The sequence below is a fragment of the Pan paniscus genome, chromosome Y (genome assembly GCF_029289425.2).
Source record: "Pan paniscus chromosome Y, NHGRI_mPanPan1-v2.0_pri, whole genome shotgun sequence".
NCBI lineage: Eukaryota > Metazoa > Chordata > Mammalia > Primates > Hominidae > Pan > Pan paniscus.
The window spans coordinates 44,975,989-44,991,917 of record NC_073273.2 but is presented as its reverse complement, the minus strand read 5'-3'; the positions used below and the strand labels follow the sequence as shown (position 1 = coordinate 44,991,917).

The 15,929-nt window shown below is 47.1% G+C and overlaps 1 protein-coding gene across 3 annotated transcripts in view; it reads right to left on the bottom strand.

Annotated features, from left to right (window-relative positions):
• Positions 1-12,517: 12,517 nt before the first annotated feature.
• DHRSX (dehydrogenase/reductase X-linked) overlaps positions 12,518-15,929 on the bottom strand; it is a 296,752-nt gene continuing 293,340 nt past the window's right edge. For all 3 annotated transcript variants that reach the window (XM_055107106.3, XM_055107105.2, XM_063602037.1), the window contains one exon: positions 12,518-12,987. In XM_055107106.3, the coding sequence (XP_054963081.1) occupies positions 12,799-12,987 (189 nt within the window). In that variant the 3' untranslated portion in view covers positions 12,518-12,798. The remainder of the gene's footprint in view (positions 12,988-15,929) is intronic.

Genomic DNA, 15,929 nt, shown 5'->3' with positions numbered 1-15,929 from the left:
GGATAACCTGAGGTCAGGAAGTTCAAGACCAGCCTGGCCAACATGCGGAAACCACCTCTCTACTAAAAATACGAAAATTAGCCAGGAGTGGTGGCAGGTGCCTGTAATCCCAGCTACGTGGGAGGCTGAGGCAGAAGAATCGCTTGAACCAGGGAGGTGGAGCTTGCAGTGAGCTGAGAGTGCGCCACTGCACTCCAGCCTGGGAGACAGGGTGAGACTCCTTCAAAAAAAAAAAAAAAAGAAAAGAAAGGAAAGAATGAAAGGAAGGAAGGAAGGAAGGAAGGAAGGAAAAGAATACAGACCGCATAAGGATTGTTGCTGTGCTCTATCAGCCACCTCCTCCCAAATACTACAGAGCTGAAACTGCAGAAAACAAAACTGTGTGGTGTGGGAGTGGCAGAAGTCAAGGTCCTTTCTTGTGGGGAAGGATGGTGTTGATGTTGGTTATCTTGGTGGGGGGATGTTAGTTTGGGAGTAAATTAAAGGGAACCAGTGGAAAGGGAAATAGATGAAAGAACAATCAGGAAGAGAAACTGAACAAATGGAACAAAAACATCAGCTGGGTGCGGTGGCTCATGCCTGTAATCCCAGCAGTTTGGGAGGCCGAGGCAGGCAGATCACATGAGGTCAGGAGTTCGAGGCCAGCCTGACCAACATGATGAAAGCCCGTCTCTACTAAAAATACAAAAATTAGCCAGGCCTGGTGGCGGGTCCCTGTAATCCCAGCTACTCAGGAGGCTGAGGCAGGAGAATCGTTTGAACCGGGGAGGCGGAGGTTGCAGTGAGCTGAGATCACGCCTCTGCACTCCAGCCTGGGAAACAGAGCGAGACTCCATCTCAAAAAAAAAAAACAAAAAAAAACTTCATCCATTGAAGCAGGAACTGTGTGTGTGTGTGTGTGTGTGTGTGTGTGCGTGTGTTGGTTGACAATAGTCACCCTATTGTGCTATGTCTTATTTATTCTTTCCAATTTTTGTACCTATTAACCATCCCCACCTCCCCCACTCCAACTCCCTTTGTAACCGCAAGGATAAATGCTTGAGGAGATGGACACCCTATTCTCCATGATGTGCTTTTTACACATTGCATGCCTGTATCAAAACATCTCATGTAAGCTACAAATATATACACACCTACTATGGACCCACAACAATTTTTTAAAATAATTCAATTTTTTTTTTTGGTTGAAACTGAGTCTTGCGCTGTCACCCAGGCTGGAGTGCAATGGCGTGACCTTGGCTCACTGTAACCTCCACCTCCCGGGTTCAAGTGATTCTCCTGCCTCAGCCTCCCGCATAGCTGGGATTACAGGCACCTGCCACTATGCCCAGCTAATTTTTGTATTTTTAGTAGAGACAGGGTTTCACCACGTTGGTCAGGCTGGTCTCGAACTCCAGACCTCGTGATTCGCCTGCCTCGGTCTCCCCAAAGTGCAAAAAAATTTTTTTTAATTGCATACGATGAAATACTTGGAAACACACCCACACCCACATACAACTAAAAGAGAAAATCTGAAAAGGCGGCCGTGTGCGGTGGCTCAGGCCTGTATTCCCCAGCACTTTGGGAGGCCGAGGCAGGCGGATCACGATGTCAAGAGATCGAGACCATCCTGGCCAACATGGTGAAACCCCATCTCTACTAAAAATACAAAAATTAGCCTGGCATGGTGGGGCTCACCTGTAGTCCCAGCTACTCAGCAGGCTGAGGTAAGAGAATCACTTGAACCCGGGAAGTGGAGGTTGCAGGGAGCCGAGATCTCACCACCACACTCCAGCTTGGTGATGGAGTGAGACTCCATCTGAAGAAAAAAAAAAAAGAAAAGAAAATCTGAAGAAGCAGGTCAGATTGTATCAATGTCCGTATCTGGTTGAGTGATTTACTGGAGTTTTGCAAGATGTTCTAATTGCAGGAAGGTTGGTAAAGGTACATGGGATGACTCTGTACTGCCTCTTACAACTGCATGTGAATTTACACGTCTTTGCATACAATTTCTGTGTTAGTTCAGGCTGCTGGGATAAAACACCATAGACTCGGAAGCTTAAACTGTTAACATTCCTGTATCCCACTTCTGGAGGCTGGAGGTCTGAGACAAGGGTGCCAGTATGGTTGGTTCCTGGTGAGAACTCTCTTCTTGGCCTCCTTTTTCTTTGTTTTTAATTTTTTTTATTATACTTTAAGTTCTGGGGTACATGTGCAGAACGTGCAGGTTTGTTACGTAGGTATACACGTGCCATGGTGGTTTGCTGCACCAATCAACCTGTCATCTACATTAGGTATTTCTCCTAATGCTCTCCCTCCCCTATCCCCCCACCCCCTGACAGGCCCTGGTGTGTGATGTTCCCCTCCTTGTGTCCATGTGTTCTCATTGTTCAACTTCCACTGATGAGTGAGAACATGAGGTCTTTGGTTTTCTGTTCCTGTGATAGTTTGCTGAGAATGATGGTTTCCAGCTTCATCCCTGTCCCTGCAAAGGACATGAACTCATTCTTTTTTCTGGCTGCATAGTATTCCATAGTGTATATGTGCCACATTTTCTTTATCCAGTCTATCATTGATGGGCATTTGGGTTGGTTCCAAGTCTTTGCTATTGTGAACAGTTGGCTGCCTTTTTCCTGTGTGCTCACAAGGCAGTGGGACAGTGAGCTCACTCTGAGCTCATCATCCTTTTATAAGGGCAGGAATCTCATGCATGAGGCTCCATCCCTCATTAGGCTCCACCCTCATGACACCATCACCTCCCAAAGCCTCCACTTCCTAACACCATCCCCTTGCAGGGGTGACAATTTCTACAAAGGAATTTGGAAGGACACCAATGTTTGGTCGATAGCAGTAGTCAATTAAAAATAGGAGATGATATAAACAGATGTTAATATCTAATTGTCAGTGGATTTGTGAACTATCTGATGGTAAATATCACATAAAAGATAGTTAAGGATAGAACATCAAAGAACCAAAGGTAAATCTATTTTTTTTTTTTGATTTGTCTTTTTTTTTTTTTTTTTTGAGACGGAGTCTTGCTGTGTTGCCCAGGCTGGAGTACAGTGGTGCGATCTCTGCTCACTGCAAGCTCTGCCTCCCGGGTTCACGCCATTCTCCTGCCTCAGCCTCCCGAGTAGCTGGGACTACAGGCGCCCGCCACCACGCCCGGCTAATTTTTTTTTGCATTTTTTAGTAGAGACGGGGTTTCACCATGTTAGCCAGGATGGTCTCGATCTCCTGACCTTGTGATCCGCCCGCCTCGGCCTCCCAAAGTGCTGGGATTACAGGCATGAGCCACCGCGCCCGGCCTTATTATTTTTTTTTTTTTGAGACAGAGTTTCGCTCTTGTTGCCCAGGCTGGAGTGCAGTGGTGTGATCTCAGCCCACCGCAACCTCTGCCTCCCAGGTTCATGCGATTCTCCTGCCTCAGCCTCCCAAGTAGCTGGGATGCTAAATCTTTTACAGTAATAATAATAAAATAACAAACTAATAAAAGAAGCATTACACCAAGAAGACAGTATAATCATGAACCTGTAGGTCTCTAGTATTGCAGCCCTAAAATATCTAAAGCAGAGAGTGACAGAGATTTCCAGAACTCTCTCTACAAAAGACAGGATACATAGATTACATTTCATAACATGATGAAAATTTCAATTTATAGAAATTTCAATTTATAGAAACATAAGTCTATAAAACCATAAGTCTGTAAAACCAGGAGATCGTGTCCATCCTGGCTAACATGGTGAAACCCCATCTCTACTAAAAATACAAAAAAATTAGCCGGGCATGGTGGCGGGTGCCTGTAGTCCCCGCTACTCGGGAGGCTGAGGCAGGAGAATGGCATGAACCCAGAGGCGGAGCTTGCAGTGAGCTGATATCGTGCCATTGCTCTCCAGCTTTGCGGAGAGAGCAAGACTCTGTCTCAAAAAAAAAAAAAATAAATAAATAAAAAATAAAAAGGCAAAAAACAATCACTAATTTTAATTCTACACCTTTGGAAATATTAAAATACCCTCTTCATCCATTGGTCAAATCAGGCAAAATGAAAACAACGACTTCATTCTAAGTCTATGAAATGCAGCCCCAGGGGTCAGGAAAAAAATGAGTTCACAATACATTTGTTACGATTAGAAGGAAGAAAACAAACAAACAAAAAAAGATGGCATGTGTCGAGGCAAGAAAATAGATAACATATTCCAGAATGAAGGCAAAGAATTATAAGAGGATAAAACAGCAATAACTAAAAATGATAAGTAAGCGATAAACACAATGATGAGTAAAATGTCTATTCCTGAATCCGAGACGGCGCTTCACAAAGACAGCTTCAGAGGCCACAGTTCCAAAGCTTTTTTCTACGTACAGATATTCTCCCGGATGCCTGGGTTAATGGCGCCCGAACTGCAGAAAACACAACCTCAACCGAGTTTTCTGCTTCAGGGGCAAATGACACCAGAGCCCCACCACCAAACCATGGCTGGCATCTATTTAGTTCTGAGCATTGCTCTGACAGAATGCATCAGTCTTGCTTTGCTCTCAGCAAAACTGGGTGCAGAGGGGACGGCTGTTAGCCTGGTCGTTGCTAATGAGGAGATGAGGAGTTGGAAAGATAGAGACGCAATGGCTTCACTACGGCACCTGATGCAAGACTTGCTACCTCCCCAGTTCCAGCCCAAATGGAGAAATGGGTATGATGCACCTTCTGTGATCTGGGGATCAGTTCTGATGTCTGCGGTCCAGCCCCCCAACCTGTCCTGCCTTTGAAAATGTGGCGTGTCCCTTCTATGACAGTTTCTCCTAACAGCCAAGATGAGAGATACCACATGTTCATGACAAAGACACTCTCAAAATCAAGGTGGCGTCCAGACACACATCTAGACTGTGATGTGTTCCCCACACACCAGCCTTTGTTGACTGCACACATTCCCGCTAAAAGACACACACCAGCCTTTGCTGACTGCACATGTTCCTGCTAAAAGTCCCTGTGACTACATGAGACAATACTGCCAGTTTCCAGGCTGTTAGGACCTGCTATCTTTGGGGACTTCCTCTGTTGACTACAGCCTCCAGCTCCTTTAGGACACAAGCCCTGTTCTTCCGACTTCGAGTCCCAGTATTTGGGTATAACACTTAACACTTATTTACTGAAAACATGACTACATGGATGAATGGATGGATGGATGGATGGATGGATGCATGGATGGATGCATGGATGGATGGATGGATGAATGAATGAATGAGATGGTCCCATCCATTGCTGGACCTGAATAAAACCTATTCATGGCTACTGGAAGGGCATAAAAGAGTAGCTTCACTGGGACATCCATGCACTCTAGGTCCAAGTATTGAATCAAGGTTTGCCAAAGAAAAGAAACTCATTCCTCCTGGTTCATACAGAGCTCTAATGGCACACATGCTACTCACCCAACAATCCACGCAGTTTCCCCTGCTGGGAAGTGTCTCCAGGAAATTGCACAGTGTCCAGGAAATGGCACAATCAGGTATCAAGGAACACAGGCGAACTTCTCCAGAATCACGCTCTTGGTTTCCCCGGGAGGAATAGTCACATAAGGGTTACCATGAAACACAGAGGAATAGTCTGAGGCTGGAGTCGTACAACATTCAGATTGCTCTCACAGCTCATCTGCTGAGCCTGGGGCATGCGGTGTCTGTCATTTTCCAGAGTGCTTGTTCAGTCAGCGATATCAATTGTCAGCTTTAGGAGATAGGAGACATCCTGTCACCCCATCCAGAGCCTGTATTTGGAACTACCTTTATGAGGATGATGAAGAGCAGCTGCGGCCGGACGTGGTGGCTCACGCCTGTAATCCCGGCACTTTGGGAGGCAGAGACGGGGTGATCACTTGAGGCCAGGAGTTCGAGACCAACCTGGCCAACATGGCGAAACTCCGTCTCTACTAAAAATACAAAAAAAAAAAAATTAGCTGGGCGTGGGGGTGGGCGCCTGTAATCCCAGTTACTCGGGAGGCTGAGGTGACAGAATCACTTGAACCTGCGAGGCGAACGTTGCAGTGAGCTGAGATTGTGCCACTGCACTCCAGCCTGGGCGAAACAGTCAGAATCCTCTAAAAAAATAAATAAAATAAAAAATTAAAAATAAAAGAGCAGCTGGCACTTCTTGCAAGAGCTTCAAGCTGCAAAAGGCTCTTGGATGATGTGCAACTGTACAGAGGTGGAGATATTTTTAGAACTGAAGATTTGGTGCATAGTCCTGGCTGTTTGGAAACACTTTTCAGATGAACGCGTGCTGCGATCCTGGTTTAAGGGAGGAAGTCACTCCCATTCAGAAACACATCTGTCTGGGCTCCACGGCTTAGCAGAACCTCTGGGCAGTACAAGGTGTTTGAAATGATCCTGTATGAAAGACGCCAGAGGTGTAGATGCTGAGGGCTGGAAACTGCAGTTGACATTTGCCTGGCTCAGGGAATCTCAAACTTGGCTGAACAACAACAAAAAAACATGACCTGGTGCCGGGCGCAGTGGCTCATGCCTGTCATCCCAGCATTTTGGGAGGCCAAGGCAGGTGGATCGCTTTGAGCTCAGGAGTTCAAGACCAGCCTGGGCAACATGGCAAAACCGTGTCTCTATTAAAAAAATACAGAGAGTCAGACATGGTGGTGCACGCGTCTGGTCCCAGCTACTTGAGAGGCTGAGGCAGGAGAGTTGCTTGAGCCTAGACGGTCGAGGCTGCAGTGAGCAGAGATTGCATCACTGCACTCCAGCCTGCGTAACATAGTGAGACCCTGTTGAAAGAAAAAAAAAAAAGGAAGAAAGAAAAAAAGGAAAGAAGAAACAGAGAAAGAAGAGAGAAGGAGAGAAAGAGAGAGAGAGAAAGAAAGAAAGAAAGAAAGAAAGAAAGGAAGGAAGGAAGGAGAGAGAGAGAAAGGGAGGGAGGAGGGAAGGAAGGGAGGGAGGGAGGGATAACAGAAGGAAATAAGGAAGGGAAGGAGGGAGAGATGAAGGAAGGGAGGGAGGGAGGGAGATAAAGGAAGGAAAGGAGGAAGGGAAGGAAAGAGGGGAAGGGAAGGAAAGAAGCAAGGAAGGGAAGGAGGAAGGAAGGAAAGGAAAGGAGGAAGGGAAGGAGGAAGGAAGGAAAGGAAAGGAGGAAGGGAAGGAGGAAGGAAGGAAGGAGAAAGGGAGAAAAAGAGAAAGAGAAGAAAAAACGAGGAAGGAAAATAAAGAGAATGAAAGAAGGAAGAAAGGAGAGAAAGAAAGAAAGGAAGAAAGCAAAAGAAAAAGAGAGGAGAAAGAAAGATGGAGAAAGAGAGAAAAAGAAAGTAAGGAAAAGAAAGCAAAACAACTTGGGGAATTCAAAACAAATGCTGATGACCAGAAGAATGAACTGCGGAAGTTTCTCGCGGATGGGGCTGACCGTCAGTCATTTTCAGAGGTTGGCCCAGTGAGCATCAAAAGCCCACTAGCTTTCCTGGATATCTGGGGAGACCGTCACAGATAGTGAGAGGCCTGAGCTCACCAGTGGTTTTACACAAGGCTCACTGGGGATTGGGGATGTCCAGTTTCAGACCTGCTGCCTGTCCTTGAAGAGGGAAGACGCATGAACAGAGATGGCTACACCAATTGCAAGCTCAGTGCAAAATGAGAAGAAGGACTCCTTGTTCAAACCTAATTAACAATTTCCAGGTGGGGGCAGCAGACAGTTAAAGCAATATGGCGCCCTTCTGTGCGTGGGGACCCTGTGTAAATTACTCAAGGTGCGGACTCATGAAACTTGGGGTGTAGATAACAGAAGCTATCCACCTCCGAGGCTTTCCGGGTCTCTAGAAATGGAAAGAATATTTTCCGCACTCTCATGGCATCTGGTCCCTGTGGCCAATAGTAGATTGAATACTGTCTCCCAAAAAGATATGAGTAAGGCCTAATCCCTGGTATCCGTGAATGGGATCTTATTCACAGAAAGGGTCTTGGCAGGTGTCATTGAGTAAAGGATCTTGAAATGAGATCATCTGCATTATCCAGGTGGGCCATAAATCCAATAACAAGTGTCCTTATTAGAAACAGGAAGAGACACAGATACAGGGAGAAGGCCACGTGGAGATGGAGGCAGAGAGTGCAGTGACGCGGCCACAAGCCTAGGGATGCCTGCAGCCCCCAGGAGCTGGGAGAGGCAGAAAAGATCCTCTCCTAGAGCTTCTGGAGGGAACTGCACCCAATTGTAGTGGACTGAACTGTGGTCTCCCAAAAAGATCTGTCTATACCCTAATACCCAGAGCCTGGGAATGAGAACTTATTTGGAAATAAGGATCTTTGAAGATGCAATGAATTAAAGATCTTGAGATGAGATCATCCTGGAGTAGGGTAGGCCCTAAATCCAATGACAGGTGTCCTTCTAAGAGACAGAAGAAGACACACAGACACAGAGGAGAAGGCCACGTGGAGACAGAGGCAGAGACTGCAGTGATGCGGCCACAGGCTCAGGGACACCTGGAGACCCCAGGAGCTGGGAGAGGCAGGAAGGATCCTCTCCTAGAGCCTCTGGATGGAACTGGACACAATTGTAGTGGACTGAACTGTGGTCTCCCACAAAGATCTGTCTATATCCTAATATCCAGAGCCTGGGAATGAGACTTCATTTGGAAATAAGGATTTTTTTTTTGAGACAGAGTTTCACTCTTGTTGCCCAGGCTGGGTTGCGATGGTGAGATCTCGGCTCACCGCAACCTCCACCTCCTGGGTTCAAGCAATTCTCCTGTCTCAGTCTCCCGAGTAGCTGTGATTACAGGCATGTGACACCATGTCTGGCTAATTTTGTATTTTTACAAAATTACAGAATTTTGTAATGATGGGGTTAAAAATTTTTGTAATGATGGGGTAGAGATGGGGTTTCTCCATGTTGGTCAGGCTGGTGTCGAACTCCTGACCTCAGGTGATTTGCCCACCTCACCCTCCCAAAGTGCTGAGATTACAGGTGTGAGCCACTGTGCCTGGCTGGAAATAAGGATCTTTGAAGATGCAATGAGTTAAGATCTTGAGATGAGATCATTCTGGAGTAGGGTGGGCCCTAAATCCAATGACAGGCTTCCTTCTAAGAGACAGAAGAAGACACACACACACAGAGGAGAAGGCCACGTGGAGACAGAGGCAGAGACTGCAGTGATGCGGCCACAAGCCCAGGGATGCCTGGAGCCCCCAGGAGCTGGGAGAGGCAGGAAGGATCCTCTCCTCGAGCCTCTGGATGGAACTGGACGCAACTGTAGTGGACTGAACTGTGGTCTCCCAAAAAGATCTGCCTATATCATAATACCCAGAGCCTGGGAATGAGAATTTATTTGGAAATAAGGATTTTTTTTTTTTTTTTTTTGAGACAGAGTTTCACTCTTGTTTCCCAGGCTGGATTGCAATGGCGTGATCTCGGCTCACCGCAACCTCTACCTCCTGGGTTCAAGCAATTCTCCTGTCTCAGCCTCCCAAGTAGCTGGGATTACACGCATGTGACACTGGAGTGATGCAACCACAAGTCAAAGGGATGCCTGGAGCCCCTAGGAACTAAGAGAGGCAGGAATTGATCCTTCCCTAGAACCTCCGGATGGAGCAGAGCCCTGAGACATCTTGATCTCAATCTTCTGGTCTCCAGAGCTGGGAGAGGAGAAATAATTCCTTTTGTCATGAGGTCCCTAGTTGTGGTTACTTGTTACAGCAGACCTGGAAAACTGATCAATGTCATAACCTGCAATGGGCTGTCTGAACACACAGCCATCTAATGGGACCATCGACATCATCTTCACACAGAGACCTAAGCCCCACGGGAAGCTTGGCAGATGTGATGTTGGGGCCTCTACAGATCCAGATGTGGGGGGTTAGTCAGGCTGGTGGGGAAAATTTTAGTTATAGTAGCCACAAACCCTCTGGGAAGGCCTGAGCGTTTGTATAACTTCAGTAATAAACCTGGCTGAAGGCAGCCTAGTCCCCTTACCTTTAGTTAAATAAATTAGAGTAGAAGCAAAGGAATGTGGGGAGTGTCTCTAAATAACTTGTTTACTCATGTGGTCCTAAGACTAACCTTTTATGTATGGCAGGTGCTTCATTGCTTTCTACTTAGGGAAGTCCGCAATGTCAATTTCCCTCTAGTGGTGTTGACTCACAACCTTTGTCAATTAATCTTTACTGAATAAATGCAAGTCTTGCTGACTGATCGAGGCCACGGCTGCTACTAAGTGGCTTGGATGCTCAGCCAAACTGGCAAAGCAGAATAGCTGTGTGTCAATGTACTTCATTCACCCATCACTTAGTCAGGGTCTGTGGGACAGACCCCTGCACCATAAATCTTGTTGCAAGTTCTCACCATTGGGCTTCACGTCTCCCTGCAGCACCATGAGTCCAGCTACACTAGGGAGGTGAATATCATGCATGTTTCCTGCAAGTTTCATTGTTCCTTGTATCCTCTGGCAACCTCTCCTTCCCGGAGGCTGTTTCCTGGCCTGTTAGTCTGGTTGTATCATTCATAGTTTTCCTATGAAGGGTCTCAGGATATAAGCAGACATTCTGCACAGAGACTGCATCTTTCTGCAGAAGGGGCTTGAGCTCATTCTTTCTGCACTGAGAGTCCTGGGTGCTGAGGTCTGAGCTCTGCCCGAAACAGAAGCATACCGATTGTTAGGGTCACCCCAACCAGACCGTTCCCTTCCCCTTCCACAGGCCTTACAATACAGTCCCTTGCACTCTCCACACAGCTCCCCCAGGGCTAAAGACAAACGCCCCCCCCTTCACTGACCCCTCCAGTAACTGTTTGTCCAGACAGTTACAGGATGTGGTTAACATGTCTGTGAACCTTGCATAACAAAGCTGGTGAAAAACATCTCCAGGATGCGGTCAAGACACTTGCACCCCCTACTCAGCTCCCCCACCCCAACCCAGTCCTCCTGCACCCTCGACTCAGCTCCCCCACCCCAACCTGGTTCTGGCCCTATAAAACCCTGCTATAGTCTGTAAGCGGGGCTGCCTCCACTAACTGTGGTGGAGCAGCCAAGCAGCTCAGTAAAGTTTGCTTGCCTGACTTTAGGTCTCCTCATCCTCTCTCTCGGCTGACCTTACACCGATGATGTAGTAAGCATCTAACGTGAATATCCCAGGGAACAAATCCACATTTCTTATCCTTTTGTACCAAGGAAGGTCCCCTGTCTAGTGGGTCCATGACATAAAATTCCTGGTTTTCTGTAAAGGAACAACAGAAATCCAGGCATCCTGGTTATCTACCAAGGAAAATCACCATCTGTGGTGACAAACCCATTCCCGGAGGATGACTGATTTTTTTTTAAAGAGGCCAAACAATACATTTATTATTTTCATTTAAGTTGCTTATCAGGGCAACCTTCCCCATCTGGGAACAATCTAGCAGTCATGTAAGAAGCACATGCCCCCACAATTAGTTTGAACTCCATCCTGGAATTGCAGCTGGTTGTGATTCTAAGGTACAGGCATGCCAGGAGCTAATGTTGGATTTGAATAGTCAGTGGGATTTTGTCACTTAGGGGAATGGATAATAAGCCAACCAATGGTCATCAGTCTCACACATAAGGAGTGCAGGCTCGTAGGGTATACACAGTACTTTCTCAAAAGCATTGCAAATGACTGATTTCTCCATGTTGAAATTTGAAAATCCAACATCTATCTCTCTAACACCAAAGGATTGAGCCTTCCTTGCCTGGCTGGTGAGTAAGAGTGAGCCTCTATACCAAGGATGTACCCTTTGGCTGTGTGAGGTTTTCAGAAGTATCAGAAGCTGTATACATTTCCTGTGGTTGCTGTAACAAGTGACTACCAATTTGTTGGAGCCTTAAAACAAGAAAGATTTATTCTCTCTCCGTTCTGGGGACCAGAAGTCTAAAGTCAAGATGTCAGAGGGGCCGAGATTGCTCTGAGGGGTATAAGGGAGAATCCTTCCTGCCTGTCCCAGCTCCTGGTGGCTCCAGCCATTGCTTGGCTTGTGGCGGCATCACTCCAGTCTCTGTCTGCATCATCACATGAACATCTTGTCTTCTGTACTCAAATCTCCCTCTACCTGTCTCTGATAAGAACCCTCGTGATGGCATTAGGTTCACTGGGATGATCCATAATGACCCATCTCAAAATTCTTAATTCTATCTGCAAAGATTCTTTTCCAAATAAAGTAATATTTATAGGTTCTGAGGGTTAGGGCATGAACATATCTTTTGAGGGCTACCATTTGATCCATAGCTGTTCAGTGGTTTACATTCTCGGATTTGACAGTGGCATGCTTCACTTGTGACTGTGCCATTCTGGAATGAGGTTGACCAGATGGTGCTGCTGGCCATGTCAAACTCATCCTACAGGCTGTAGCAAGCAAGGCTCACACCTCCCCATGTCTGACACGTGTGAATCACAGCTGGGTCTCTGGAAAAATGAGTGAGTACAGGAACAAAATCAAACAGGAGCCCTCATCCACCACTAGGTCTCAGAGAGGACATTGCAGCCCCTGAAAAGAGAGCATCTCTCTTGGAACTTTTGTACTCAGTTGTATTAACGCGGTAAGGAAAATGGCACATTTATGTTGGAAAATGTAATTATTTATGGCACCTCTGACAACTGGGCACTTTGGAATCACAAAGTTTATGGTTGAAGACCACCTGGGGTGATTATCCTCCAAAATGTTTATTTGGCTTCTTGAAGTCCTGCAGAGGTTGAGGCAGCTGTCTCAAAACTAGAGGACAGAGCCCTGTGGGCAGGTGGGTGTGAGAAACTCAAACACCGCAGTCTTCACAGACCCACAAGCTATTGGCAGGTGCAATGTGTTTCTTGGGGCAGCAGCTATCCTGAGACAGGCTATCACAGGGTCACATCAAGGACCCCAGTCATCTCACAACTCTTAGACCACAGCTGCTGCTGCAGTTTCTGGTTGTAGGTGACGTGGAGGGACTTGGTCTCTTTCTCGTTGTATAGGTAACGGCCACCAACTCCTTCCAGCTCTGGGGTGACTGCTGCGTAGATGGAAGTCCACGCTCCTTCATCGGGGGTCTGGTGGAAGAAGAAAAGAAGGCTACGATGAGTCAAATTTCTGAGCAGGAAACAGGAGTCTCAGGACTCACATGGATGCTGCAGGGACAGGTGGAATATACTCATCAGCTGCACTGAGAAATGTATGCAAAAAGCGAGGTTGGGTGATCAATCTGAACCACAGCTTTTCTGCTGTTGGGTTTCTTTACAACAGGCACTGACAATAACGTACCCAAGTGGGTTGCATTTCAGTGGTGGGTTAATCCATCTCACTAGGCAGATGCATATTAAAATCCCTGATGTACGTATTTAATCATGCACTCTTTATGGGACCGAAATGCTTATTAATTGACTAGAAGCAGATGAGTGAGTGCTTGGCTTCTGTATTTAATAAACAATATTTAGCAATTAGATGAAACATCAGGACATCAAAAAGGTTCTTGTTTTCAATTCAGCAAGGCATGCTACATCGGAGAATTGAGGCATTTATGAGCTGTGATCGTATGTTTCATGGAAACAGACGGTTCAAAAAGGAACTTGAGATGCAGAAAAAGGTTTTTCAAAGACTGGGGATTTTACCCTAGTGGAAGGCGATAATCTTGAAACACAGCACACCCTGGTTTTCTGCAGTGGGAGTTGGCCCTTGGTCATGGTCAGTGGGATGGAAGAAATGCAGGATTCTCAGAGGAATTAGAAGTTGTGGGACCTGAGAACCTTCAGAGCTAGGATGCAATAATCCAGGAACCAACATAGTCCCTCTTAACTTCTGCCACAATGAAGATGTTTCAGAAGTTGTCTCTTGTAATAAGCTTCTGGGAATCTGGTGAACGTATCCACCATGTGGGGACACAGTAATGAGGCACCGTCTGTGAACCAGAAAGCAGGTCCCTGCCAGACACAGAATCTGCCATGCATTGATCTTGAACTTCCAGCCTCCAGAACTGTGAGCAACAAATGTTTACCGGTTGCCCAGCCTATGTTGTTTTGTGATAGCAATACAAACAGACTAAGACATTTGATGTCCAGAGTTTTTACTGGGGTCTTATTGCATAGGTATGATTAAGTCATTGGCCACATAATCAGATTCAACCTCCAGTTCCTCTTTCCTCCCCAGAGGTCAGGCTGGCCTGAAATTCCAACCTCCTAATGACATGGTTGGTGTTTCTGGTGACCAGCCCCATCTTGAAGCCATTTAGGAAACAGCAAATATCACCTCATTATACAACCAGGGAATTACTAGCATTTGTGAAATTGCGAGACTTTTAGAAGCTCCTCCTTGCTACAGAACCAGGAATAAAGACCAGATATTGCCTTTGTTATGTCCCCTCTAGTCTTCTGGGAGTGATGATCCATTTGCCCGAACTGATTTCACCTCTCACCAGTGCCCCTAGCACTGCAGTGGCTCATGCCTGTAATCCCAGTGCTTTGGGAGACCAAGGCAGGAGGACTGCTTGAGTCCAGGAGTTCAAGATGAGTGTAGGCCACATGGCAAAACCTAGCACTGGTGAGAGTTCAGGCACACACCCTCCGAAAAGGAAACGGGCGGACTCTGTGGGGTGGCCTGTGACACCCAGTCACTTCAGAAATTCTCCTGCTGTCAGTTCACTGCCTGCTGGTCTTGACTTCAGCAGCCAGTGTGATGTGGAAAGGCATGGTAGACAATCCAGTGTGCGCACCAGCCCATCCTCTGGGTGCCCAGCAAGGGGAACAGGAAGGCTGGACCCCAGTGGAGGGACAGAGCTGCCAGACTCCTGAGATTGTTTCCCACTGACTTGCCTCTGCTCTTCTGCTGCCTAAAAAGAAATGGATGGAGCTAGAGAACTTCCCAAGTCTGGAAATCACCTAGGGGTGCCCGGAGATCTTGCAAACCCAAAGTGTCCTGGGAGATTTGGAGGCTGATACGGTTTGACTGTGTCCCCACCCAAATTTCATCTTGAATTGTAGCTCCCATAATTCCCATGTGTCAAGGGAGGGAACCAGTGGGAGGTAATTGAATCATGGGAGATCTTTCTCGTGCCGTTCTCATGATAATGAATAAGTCCCATGAGATCTGATGGTTTTATAAAGGGCCGCTCCCCTGCACACACTCTCTTGCCTGCTGCCATGTAAGACATGCCTTTGCTCCTCCTTCACCTTCCGCCATGATTGTGAGGCCTCCCCAGCCACGTGGAACTGTGAGTCCATTAAGCCTCTTTCCTCTATAAATCACCCAGTCTTGGGCATGTCTTTATTAGCAGCATGAGAACAGACTAATACAGAGACTGTATCTGAAAACATTGCGGGGGCGGATGCAGGCGCCATGGCTTGGGTCTCACAGGGGAGCCCTGTGTCCCGTGTCTTGCCCTGGGCATCTAAAGACCAAAAGTCAAGGCGAAAGGGATGGAAAGAGGAAGGGAGGAAGGACAGAACAGAGCAGGAGGAAAGGGAGAGGGAAGGCAGGGGCCAACTGAAGGCACCCATGGTGTTTGAGGGTCTTTCTCTGGGGCAGCCTTCAATGCAGAAAGAGGTTTTATTGATCTGTTTCATGCTTCTCTCTTTTGCGGCTGTGTTCTGCCCAATTTCCAGGCAGGATCTGCCCCCAAAGCCGGCATTCTTCTTCCTTCCCCATCATCTTGTAGCTGGAAAATACGGAGTCTCTCTGGGGCCCAGCCCACTTCCATATAAAAGGCAGGGACACCAAGCACGGCAGCTGTGAATCCAACACGGTGCCCCTTCCCACACTGCTGCTCTGGACAAAGTGATCAGAGAGGCCAGATGGGGGCCACCCTGGGTCCCCAGGAGAGACCATGGTTCCTGCTGCGCAGAAATGAGCATTTGCACCTCACGCTGGTGCCTGAGATGTTCACCCACACTCTGTTATATTTAGTGCTGTGCCTTCTTTGCAAACAAATCCTTGAATCAGCTCCTGGAACAAGTTTTGTGTTGTAGTCTGCCATCATCGACACTGAGGATTCAGGGGCTCC